Raw genomic sequence first — 11,748 nt, 5'->3', positions numbered from 1 at the left:
TAGCCTTTTGATCTTTTGTTTTGAGACAGGGTCTTGCTATGTCACTAAGTTGGCCAGGCTGGGCTTGAACTTGCATCCTCCTGCCTGAGCCTGCCAGAGTGCAGAGATTACTAATGTGGTCTGCCACACCCAGCTCCTTTTTCTAGATTAAAGGGGCAGGGTCCAGGGTGGGGAGGCAGAAGAGCACAGTGTGGTAGCGAAGGGCAGAGCAGACATACCAGATGGCACCGGGGCACTGGGATGGTGTCACAGTCACACTCTGGAAAACAGGAGGAAACAGGGCCCACTTCACCGAAGGGCCCAGGTGGGAAGTCGCTGGTTGCGCACACACAGCCCCTCCTGTGGCACCACCCCAGCCTCAGCCTAGGTGGGTGAGGTGAGGCCACACTCAGCCTCTAGCCACCCCTGCATGGAGGCCACAGCTCCCCTGGAAAGTACGGGTGGGTAGTGGTGAGTCCACTAGGGGCGAAGCACGAGCTCCAGGCAGACAGAGCTTCCCGGGCTCTGGTCATCCCTCCCCTGGAGGGGCCTGTCCAAGAATAAACAGGACTGTGAGGGATCTCGGGCTCTTCCTTTCCAGCCAGCACAGTGTTGCTGTCCCAGCACTTTCCTGTGAGCAGGCCTAAGCTGTGACAACACTAACAAATCTCAGGGCCACTGAGCTCTAGCTCAGAGACCAGAACTGCAGGCCAGAGCAGCAGGAGACACTTGGGAAGCTTGCTTGGTGTGCTGAGCTTTTGTCTGTGCTCTGAAGACAGAGTGGTGACTCACCCAAATCCTGCCCTGTGTCCCTAGCACCCCAGGGAAGCTGGAGAAAGAAACTACACAGCCAGAGGCAAAACTTAGCTTTTTAAAATTTTCATTTTTATATGAAGCTCACCATTTTTCATTACTGGTCATTGCTGTTCTCGCTGGCCTCTCCAAGGGATGGGTGGTGAGCGTCAGTGAATGAGATGCGCCATTGGAAGGTTGCAATAGGACGCTTGTTTCAGTGGGGTGTTTTGTTTTGCTTTGCTTTGCTTTTCTGAGACAGTGGCAGCTGGCCTTAAACTCACTGTGCAGCTTAGGTTGGGTTTGAACTCACTGCAATCCTCCTGCCTCAGCCTCCCTAGTGATGTGCTACCAGGCTGGCTTGTAATAAGGACTTTTAAAACCAAGAAATGCTTTTGGAATAGGGAGCTTGGTTTTTTTTCTGCTCCTTGTGTCCTGGAGAGAAAGCTGTAGGTCCCTTTAGAGTAATGCGTAAGGAGGATGTTCCCTTGGAGAGATCCAGGAGTGTGTGTGAGAAATGTCCAGTCTTGGGGCCGTGACAGTGACAGTGGTGGGGCCCTGGAGCTCCACTTGGGGAGGAGTCCCAGACCTGGAACTTACCACAGGACTTGTAGGGGCAGCAGCGGTCTGGGCTCCACACCTCCACCAGGGCCGTGCCCATGCCACACCGCACTTGAGGGCAGCGAAAGCTCTCACACACTGTGGGTAGGACGGAAGTGACATTAGCCACGAACATCGTGGAATGTGGATCCTGAGGACGCAGCACTGGGCCAGGGTGGGCGCCTCCCAGCTACCCCTCCGAGGCACCCAGCGCCTGGGGTCCCTGGGGGAGGGTGGGCTCCTCCTCCCCATGCCCACCAAGACCCACCACACTGGTACAGAGGGCAGCACAGCTCCGTGGTGTTCCTGTGCACGGTGAGCGCCTCCCCTTCCTGACACTCGGGGATAGGATCCGGACAGTCGCCACAGGCTGGGGGAGGAAGGGTCACCAGTCACAGAAGACCATCTGGAACTTGTAAGCAGCAGGTTCCTGGGGTGGGCATGGGACCTCAACAGGCCAGTTGTGGCCAGAAGAAAACTGAAAGCGGCACCCCATGTCTGTCCCAGTCTGGCCCTGAGGGGCGTGGCCTATTTTCTCTTCTTCACGCTGCTCTCTGAGCAAGGATTCTAGCCTCCTCACCACCACCACCACCCTGCACAAAGATCTCAGCCTTTCCTCCCAGCTACTCGCAGAGGCACAGAGGAGGAAGGGGCTGCTGACCAGGGCATCCACCCACCGCAGAAGTAGGAGGTACAGCACGAGTCCCCCAGGCGGCCCGCAATCAGGGTCTGGTCCTGGCGGCAACTGGGGACCTGCTCTGCCTCACACAGATCGGGGTCACACTCTGGAGAAAGGACCAAGGAAAGTAGGAGCTGAGAACACAGCCTGCTGCCACCCCCAGCCCTGCCTGCTTGCAGCCAGGACCCCATCCCCATAGCTGTCCCCAGCCTCCGTGGGCCCTTCCCCCCCCCCCCGCCCCTCTCACCACAGCTGTAGCTGGGGCAGCAGGAGTCCTCCTGGAAGTGTGTGAGGAGTCGGTGGCCTGGGCGGCAGGTAGGGGCGAGGCCCTCACACAAAGTCTGGTTACACACTGGCCCGAGGGCCACAGGGCCTGTCACCTGGAGGCCAGCACATCCCGCTGCGCTCCACCACTGCCCAACCCAGCCCCAGGACCTCTACTCCTGGAGGGGTTTCTGAGAGTCACCAAGGACCCAGATCTGAGACAGAAAAGCTGTACACATTTGTGGAGACTGCAGAGCACCAGCCGCTCTTCATGTGATTCTCACAGCCCCCGAGGTGGACTCAGCTGATGTGAAATGGTTTGCTGAGGCTGTGAGGGTGCGAGCAGTGGACGAGCTGGCCAGACTCCGCTCTCTAGAGCCAGCGCCTTTGAACCTTCCTACGTGGGCACCTGTGTCCCCAGGCCCAGCTCTCCACTCTCCCTTGCTCATCCCTTACAAGATGCTTTTGTTTCTCCAGGCTTTGTCCTAAGCATCGAGGTGGGCATGGTTGGAGCCGTGTATGTGTGTGTGTGTGTGTGTGTGTGTGCCCGAGAATTGAATCTAGGGCCTCTGAACTAAGCTAAATCACCAGCCTCTTTCATTTTTTCTTTCTTTTCTTTGTTTTCTTAATTTATTGATACAGGATCTTGCTACCCAGCTTGAACTCATAGTGATCCTTCTCTTTAAGCCTCCACAGCACTGGGATGACAGGCATGTGCCACCACGCCCAGTTGTGGGCCATGCTGGGGCAGCCACAGCATGCAGTACAGGGCATCCAAGTCCGATCTGTGCACTTGTCAGGCAGGAGCTTGGACTGCAGAGCTACCTCTCCAGCCCCTCTTTCTTTCTCCTTTCTCTCTTCTTTCCCTTCCTCTTTCTCTCTTCTTTCCCTTCCTCTTTCTCTTTCTCTTTCCTCTCCCTCCTCCTCCTCCTCCTCCTTCTTCTCCCTCTCTCTCTCTTTCTCTCTCTCCCTTCCCTCCTCCCCCTCTTTCCCTCCCTCTGTCCCTCCCTGTCTCCTTCCTCTCTTTCCCCCTCTCTCTCTCCTCTCTCTGAGACTGGGTCTTGCCAAGTTTCTGAGTCACCCAGGCTGGGCTCAAACTTGCAATCTTCCTCCCAGAGTACTGAGATTACCAATGTGCACCACCATGCCCAGCCTTGGGCTGGAGCCTTTTAGCTGTCTTAGGGTTGAGGACCAGGGAAGCGAGGGTGGGACTCACCACAGACAGACCCCAAGCAGCAGGGGTCCTCGGTGGGCAGGAACAGGACCACCTCCCCGAAGCGCGGGCAGCTCTCCAGCTGGGGTCCTGGGCATTCCAGGTCCACTGGGATGATGGTGTCTGGGGCTTGGCACTGCTGCTGGCAGCAGCCACTGAGAGAGCTGTTCCAGGTTTCACCCACGGCCCTCGGCAACCCCATGCTGTCAGTGCAGGCTGCAGTGGGCACATGTTGGGGGTAAGGAGACTGAGGAGGGGACAGAATCTGACTGTTCCAGGCTAGACCTGCCGTGGGACACTGACCACCAACCCGACACAGACCCAGAGCGTTCCTAGCTGTGGGCCACAGGCTGCAAGGCAGCCCTGGGCAAGGCACACCCTGGGGGTCCATGGGGACGGAGGGGCCTACCACACTTGTCCTCAGGGATGCACAATGCTGAGTGACGCCGGTGCAGGAGGGTGCCCTCAGCACAGACACAGCCCTCGCCCAGCACCTGGCACTGCTCTGGGTCCAGGGGGCCCAGCATCCCGTCCTGGCATGTGTCGGGGGGCTCGCAGGCTGCCACACATGCCTGGTAGGTGGACTCACTGGAACACAGGAAGGCTGCAGGGACAGTGGGCAGAGGCCGGGCTCAGACCCCAGCAGAGCCTCCCCACTGGGCCCTGGGAGCAGGGAGGGCGTTCCGTCTCAGCCTGTGCTCAGCAGAGAACACATCAGTCAGGGGCTTCATGTCCATCACTCTGTTTCCTGTCAGGATCAGCAAAGTGCAGCCCGCAGCCCCAGTTCTGCCTATTGAGTCTTTGCAAACCCAGAGTCCCCGGAGCACAGCTCTGCTCGCTCTTCTGCATGCTATCTGTGGCTGTTTTTGTCTCACAGGGACAGAGTGAAGTCTTGGAGACAGAGATGATGCAGCCCACAAAGCTTCAAATTCTGACCATCTGGTCCTTAAAAAAGCAAAAAGGCTGCCCATCTCTGGCCCCAGATCAATGTTTTCAAATGTTCTTGACTACGAGGAGTGAGGAGGTGTGGTGGCCACGGCACACAGCTCACAGAACGGGGGACCAACCCCAAGCCTGACCTAAGGGAATCACCGTGGGACCCTGACCCCCACAGGCCATCTGAAACTGACCAGGGCCTGGCATTAGAACTTTTGCCATCCTTCTATGACTCACAAGGGTAGCAGAGATTGAAAATTGCTAACACATTGAAACAAAAGAAGTAGTTTTCATGAAATCATGCTTAATCCTCCTATACACCGTACATAGTAGTATCATAGTTTAAAAATGCTTTTAAAATATGTATTTATTTATTTATTTGGCACAGAGTTTCACTATGCAACTTAGACTTGTAGTGATCCTCCTGTCTCAGCCTCCCCAGTACTGGGATTACAGGCATGCACCATCACGGCCAATATTGGGGAGGGCACTGCATGCAGTACTAGGATTGAACCTGGGACCTTGAGCTTGACAGGCAGGTACTTACGCCACTGAGCTATGTCCTCAGGCCTACTGTCCTCATTTTATAGAGTAGGAACTCAAACACAGTGAATAAAACAAAATTATTGCCTATACATATTAATTCTTTAATACAAATTATTAAAATAATAAACAATTATTATAATTATTAATTTTGAAAGTTATGATTATAAATAATAGCCTTTTCATGAAATATATCTCCATAATATAAAGCTAAATATAAATTATAAACTTATTTATACAAATCAATGAGTGATTAAGCTCATTGAAAGCATAGACTAAACTTGGAGCATGGGGCCTCTTCATGCCCTAATAGGGACAAGGAATAACGGTCCCCTTGGAGGAGGATGACCCCCAGACCCTACTCACGGCAGTAGTCAGAGCGACGCCACTCAATGCACACGTGGAACTTGTGGCACATGGCCACATACACGGTCAGGGCCACACAGGGCTGCTGCACGTACTTGGTGTCCCGGATCCACAGCTCACAGAATGACTCCGGGGAGACCTGGGCACACACAGCAGGTAGTGGTGCCTACCCTGGGGCCCCAAATCCCAGCCCAGCTCCTCCCAGCCCATCCAGGGGAAACAACAGGCCTCTGCAGGGGGCTTTGTCCTCCCCAGTCCCAGTGGTGCCCCCTGTGTGGGACCCAGGAGGCACATACAAAGCGGTGGCAGGCGCTGAAGGTGCGGTTGGACACCATGCGGAGGCAGGGCGAGCAGTCGCCCGTGGCACAGTTGTCTGGGCGGAAACGAGTCTGGCCCTCAGAGGTCAAGGAGCTGGGCACCTGCCAGCTGTCCAGGAAGGGAGCAGGGTCCTCAGCCACACCCACCACAGAGCCGTCCTGCAGGGTGAGGTCGTTGGCTGCATCTCCGTCACAGACACCTGAAAGGAGCACTGTTATCCCAGTCGCCACAAAATCGCCAGTGCTCCGCGTCCTTGCTCGCCCAGAGAACTCACTGCAGTGATTCTCTGGGCGAGGCTACTATTGCCCCACTTTATCACTGAGGGCAGTGAGGCACAGAGAAGCTCTCTGCAAGAAAAGAAATCTTTGCCACTAAGGAAATGAATGGCGACCTAGGGATAAAAGGACACAATATCCTGAACTTATTTGCACATATCCATGTGTATGCATGTATGCCAGCAGAGAGAGACTGGAGCAAACAGGGCAAAATGTGGACGATGGGCAAATCTGGATAAACTCTTTGTACCATGTGTCAACTCCCAAGTCTGACATGTCAAAATGAAAGTCACCCCTAAAATGTCCGATTTAGCATAGCTTGCCATTTCTTCTTCCCCCAGAGTCAGCCTACTTTTCCAGCCTCCTTTGCATGTGGCTGAGTCCCTGTGGGCAGCATATTCCAGCTCCTCTTGTACCCTTGCCCCTGGATAATGCTACAGTCTGCCACTTAACCTCTCTGAGCCCCCTTGTTTTTTAGTTCAGTGAGACATTAAGGACCACCTCTCAGGGCTGTTGGTGGGTGACCTGGAATAAGTGAGCTCAAAGTGTAGAAATGCTCTATGTGGGGCCAGGCACATGCAGATTGGAAGGCATTTGGAGGGTGTCAGGAAAGCTGATGGGGGCTGCAGTGACAACTGTCTGAGGCCAGAGTCCAGCACCATCTCCCTGCCAGCAGCTTCAGCCCCAGAACACAAGACATCACCACTCCCCCACACCCAGAAGCTCTGACCTCATAGCCTGTCCCAGCACTTCCTGGTCCAGGGGAACCTATGTCTTGTGGGAAAGATGGACCAGGGAAACACTGCCCTGCCACCAAATGGGCCCCCTTACCACATAGGCCATGGCCCTGGGTCTTGCTGGCTTTGCTGGCCTCCAGGATCATAAGTCCTGAGCTGTGCAGCCACTGGATCTGGATGTTTGAGGGCGTCCGGATCACATACATGTGGCCTGTATCCTCAATTTGGAACCCATACCTGCTCACAGGGGGCCGCACAGCCTGGGAGTCCACTGTCACCTTGAGGGAAGGGAAGCTCTGTGTGAGTACAGCTTGTCCATTAGTGAAGCATCTGTCCACCCACCCATTCTTTAGCTCATCCATCTGTCCATCCTTCATCTGACAAACATCTACAGGTGCTTCCTACAGGTTAGGCTCTGTGTCAGGCATGTGCATACAAGACATAGTCCAAGGTGGCATGGGATAATTCCGAAGATACTCTCATGAGCAAATAAACATAAACATAAGCCCTGAGCCCCTGCAATCACTCTCTTCTTTCCTGGTCTTACTCAGCTCATTTCCCCACAGTCCTCAGTCTGAGGGTCAGACACCCTTTCTCTGGGCTCTTCCCATCCCTATGCTAACCAATAAGACAGAATCTATTTGTCCTTTTGTAGGGTGCCCAATGGATAGCGAGTCTCTAGAGTAGAAACTATGTCTGATTCTTTGCCCCAACATCTGCCTTTGAAATGATATACATTAGAATTATGAGCAATATTTGTTGACTATTCAACACACCCCAATTCTCATGAACTTTTTAAATTCAAAGGCTCAATTTTACTGTATACTGACAAGGATAAATTTGCACATATCATGGATGATTAGTTTTATTCTATAAAAATGGGAGGAAATGATTAAGATTATAAAATACTTATTATGGCTTAACTGTCTCCACTTGAGAAAGAACTGTTTCATTAATCACTCTGCAAATTATCCAGCACATGAACTATTGTGTTGAAGTAGAGGGAGCTTGAGCCTAGGAGTCAGAAAACTTAGTGATTTTAGGCAAGTTCTTGGTTCTCATGTAGCCCCAGCCTCCCCATTGTACCGGGAGGGGCTTGGACCCCATCACCACTGCACACCTTCGTGTTCTGGGAGTCCATGTCCATACCCAGAGCCCAGAGAGCCTCACCTGGCTCTTCCAACCAACCCTTGGCCTTCTTCTGACCAAGATGGATTAATAAGATCCTCTTGCCTGAGTAACTAAAACTGCGCAGAACACATGAAGCAACACTTAGCTGTTGAACAGCTGGTGGTGCAGGAGAGCAATCTCTGACGAGAAGGTAACAAATGAGGTGAGCTTTATGACCGTTTACCACTTAGAGAGTTCCAGGTCCCAGGAAAGTGGGGAAGGACACAGGCAGAGGCTAGAGGCTTTCCTTGAATCCGAGGTTCACGGGGACCCTGATACTTGGTGTGCAGAGCAGAATTCTTCAGAGAGGTGTGCGCGGGAGCTTTACAGAGAACACCTTTCCACCCCCCAGTGACACTGCTCTGAATTTTCAGCTGAATATTGATCAGTTTGTACAGGTGAGAAAACTACCCTAGACTAGCAGAAACCCACCTGAAAGAAACAGAAAAGAATCCGTAGAGCTAGCACAGTACTGGGAATAGCTAGGTCTATGACCACGTAGAGGAAAAGCACAGCAAAATACAGAATATAGGATAGAAAATACAGAAAGGCATGCTTCAGCATTGAGGGCCCAATATGAGCAACAAAGAGTAAGTGTTAAAATCTCACTTAGAATAAAGTGTACTCTGGCAAGTCCCACAGGATCAAACCGATCCTACACAGGATAACTGTTATAAAGCCCAGAATAATTTTTTTTCTTTTTTTTAAAATTTATTTTTTGTGTGTGTGTGTGTGTGTGTGTGTGTGTGTGTGTGTGTGTGTCTGTGGCCAGCTCAGCCCACCAGGGGGCAGGGCTGGCTGGCATGTGGTGCTGGGGGATTGAACCGTGGTCCCTGTGTTTTGCTAAGCTTGTTCTAAGTAGGTGCTTTAGACCACTGAGCCATCTCACCAGCCCCCAAGCCCAGAATAATTTAAAAACCAAAATAAAAGACTACCCAACAAGATAAAATTCACAATGCCTAAAATCCAATAAAAATGTCAGTTACAAAAAGAAGCAAGAAAACGCAACTCATAACAAAAGAAGACAATAAGTCAGAATTGACGAAGAAGAAATGTCACATACAGTAGAACTGGTAGACCAGGACTAAAACACAGTGATCATAACTACATTCTACACATTCAAGAAAGTAAAAGAAAATGTAACTATGCTGAGGTGATATGCCAGAGACACGAAAGAAACTCAGATCAAACATTTAGAGATGAAAATACAAGCTCTCGGATGAAAAAGACACTGAGTAGGATTAATGCGCTTAGACGCTGTAGATGGAAAGATCAATTAACTTGCAGATGGAATGATGGATATTATCTAAAGTGAAGCACAGAAAGAAAAATGCCAAAGAACTTGAAGAACAAAATGTAAGTGATATATAGGAGAGGAAGCATATCCTAAAATACATGTAATTGGAATTCTAGGAAGAGAAAGGAATTCCCAGGCATATCATAACCAGGTTCTTTAATCTGTGAAAATATGAAAAATTTCACAGGAACAAAGGTAAAAATGATCCCCCCAAAAGAATCTCGTCCCCAAAATCTTCAAGGCAGAAGCTAGTGGAACTTCATAGCGGCACTATTTACAACAGCCAAAAATGCGGAAATGACCTAAATGTGAATTAATGGATGAATGAGCAGAGAACATGCTGCACATATAATATTATTCAGCCATGAAAATGAATGAAATAGGGGCTGGTGAGATGGCTCAGTGGTCTAAAGCACCTACTTAGAACAAGCTTAGCAAAACACAGGGACCACGGTTCAATCCCCCAGCACCACATGCCAGCCAGCCCCGCCCCCTGGTGGGCTGAGCTGCCCCCCCACACACAAATAAATAAATAAATTTTTTTAAAAAATGAATGAAATAGTGATAGACGCTATAATGCAGAGAAATTTCAAACACATGAGGCTAAGAGAAAAGAGCCGCACACGAAGGATCATGTAATGTACGGCTCCATCTAGAAAATATTTAGACTCTGCATGCCTATAGATGATGTACAGATTTGTGGTCGACAGAGGTTGAAAAGGGGGTTCAAGGGAGAACAACCGCCAAATGGGCAGGAAGTTTCCTTTTAGAGTGGAAAGATGTTTGCCAACTAGACAGGGGTGACATTGTGAATGCACTAAGTGTCACTTCATTGTACATGCAGACAATTTTATATTATTCAGTGTCACCTTAATTTTAAAAAACATATGGAGGCAAAATCTTTAAAGTGCTGAAAATGTTAACTTATAATTCTACATCAGGTGAAAACATTTTTAACATTAAAATGAAATCAAGACTTTTCAGACAAGGAAAAGTTGAAAGAATTTATCACCAGCAGACCGACACTACAAGAGTACTAAGAGAAGCCCTTCAAGCAGAGCAAAATGATATCCACTGGAAATTAAGGTCTATGTGAGGGAATGACGAACACCTGGAATGGTAAATACATGGATAAATATAAGTCTTTCTTGTAAAATCACCTTAGTAGATGACTGGATGTTTAGGGAAAAATTCACTGTGAAGCTTATAACAAATGCTGTAAAATGGATGATAACAATAGCACAAAGGCTGGGGCCAGGGAGATGGCTCAGTAGAATAAGTGCTTGCCTGGCAAGGGCAAAGGGCCTGAGTTCAATCCCCGGTTCCGCAAAAAAAAGATGGCTCAGTAGAATAAGTGCTTGCCTGGCAAGGGCAAAGGGCCTGAGTTCAATCCCCGGTTCCGCAAAAAAAATTAAAAAAAAAAAAAGAACCAAGTTGTGAGAAAGCAAGTGGAAATATAGTGTTATAAAGGTCATATGCTACCTGAGATATGACATTATATCACTTGAAGCTAGATAAAAGTGTGTACTGCAATCCCTAAAGCAACCACTGAAAGGTGAAAAAATTAAAGGCACAATAACAATCTATCATAAGAGATAAAATAAAATCATCAAAAATAAGCCCAAAGGCAGAAAAGAAAAAAGGTGAAGGCAAGAACTACATGAAACAAATTAAAAAACAAATAGCAGCATAATATACATAAACCAAATCATGTTGATGACCTAATTAAATGTAAATGATCTTGGTCAACCCACTCAGGTCCCCTTCTGTCCCTCTCTCAGATAGAAGCTTTCTTTCCCTCAATAAATATATTCTGCTCTTAAAAAAATAAAGTAAGGACTGGCCAAATAGCTCAGTGGATTAAAGCTCCTGCTTAGGCAGATGCAGGGGCTGGGATTTGAGCTCCAGCCTGGTTTGCCAGCCCTGCCCCTGGGGTACACTGAGACAGCAATTGAGACTGGATGTAGTGGCATGTGCCTATAATCCCATCTCATGGGAGGCTGAACACAGGCGGTTTGCTATGAGTCCGATCTACATTGTGAGTCCCTGTAGATCCTGTAGACCCTGTACTAAAATAAAATAAAAAATAACAAATAAAATAAAAGTAAATGGTCTAAACATCACCAATTAAAAGGCAAAGATTATTAGACTGGATTTAAAAAAAAAAAAAGGAAGCAAGGGCTATTTGCTTACTAACAAAAATCTCACTTCAAATACAAAGTCACAAATAGGTTGCAAAGACCCAGAGCGCAGGCCCAGTGAGTGAGTGAGAGGACCGGGGCCGCGGGATCCTGAACAGACCCAGAGCCCAGGCTCGGTGAGTGAGTGAGACCACCCAGGGCCCTCCACATCCTGAATAGACCCAAAGTCCAGGCCCTGCGAGTGAGTGAGACCACCCAGGGCCGGCAGATCTTCATTTGACCCAGGGTGCAGGCCCAGAGAGGAACCCTTTGGCAGATCTCCCTGCAAAGAGGTTAGAGGCAAAACCCACCCAGCTGATTCAGGAGCAGAACATCTTGCCAGAGAGACATAAAGTGCTCAACTCTAAAGGCTGCAGCAGAAAGAAGTGGAGCACAGCA

General features: G+C 49.7%; 1 protein-coding gene across 1 annotated transcript in view; it reads right to left on the bottom strand.

The window, feature by feature from the left end:
• Positions 1-11,748, bottom strand: part of Otog (otogelin) — an 84,826-nt gene that overhangs the window by 6,375 nt on the left and 66,703 nt on the right. Inside the window, exons 40-49 of the mRNA XM_004634954.2 lie at positions 6,797-6,980; positions 5,669-5,889; positions 5,373-5,511; positions 3,937-4,131; positions 3,531-3,743; positions 2,298-2,402; positions 2,049-2,156; positions 1,640-1,741; positions 1,372-1,470; positions 219-259 (exon numbers count right to left, since the gene is read on the bottom strand). Coding sequence (XP_004635011.2) covers positions 219-259; positions 1,372-1,470; positions 1,640-1,741; positions 2,049-2,156; positions 2,298-2,402; positions 3,531-3,743; positions 3,937-4,131; positions 5,373-5,511; positions 5,669-5,889; positions 6,797-6,980 — 1,407 coding nt within the window. The remainder of the gene's footprint in view (positions 1-218; positions 260-1,371; positions 1,471-1,639; positions 1,742-2,048; positions 2,157-2,297; positions 2,403-3,530; positions 3,744-3,936; positions 4,132-5,372; positions 5,512-5,668; positions 5,890-6,796; positions 6,981-11,748) is intronic.

The sequence above is a fragment of the Octodon degus genome, unplaced genomic scaffold (assembly GCF_000260255.1).
Source record: "Octodon degus isolate 3935 unplaced genomic scaffold, OctDeg1.0 scaffold00067, whole genome shotgun sequence".
In the NCBI taxonomy this organism is placed as follows: domain Eukaryota; kingdom Metazoa; phylum Chordata; class Mammalia; order Rodentia; family Octodontidae; genus Octodon; species Octodon degus.
Note: the sequence above shows the minus strand (reverse complement) of the source record. Positions and strands in the feature narration are given on the sequence as shown.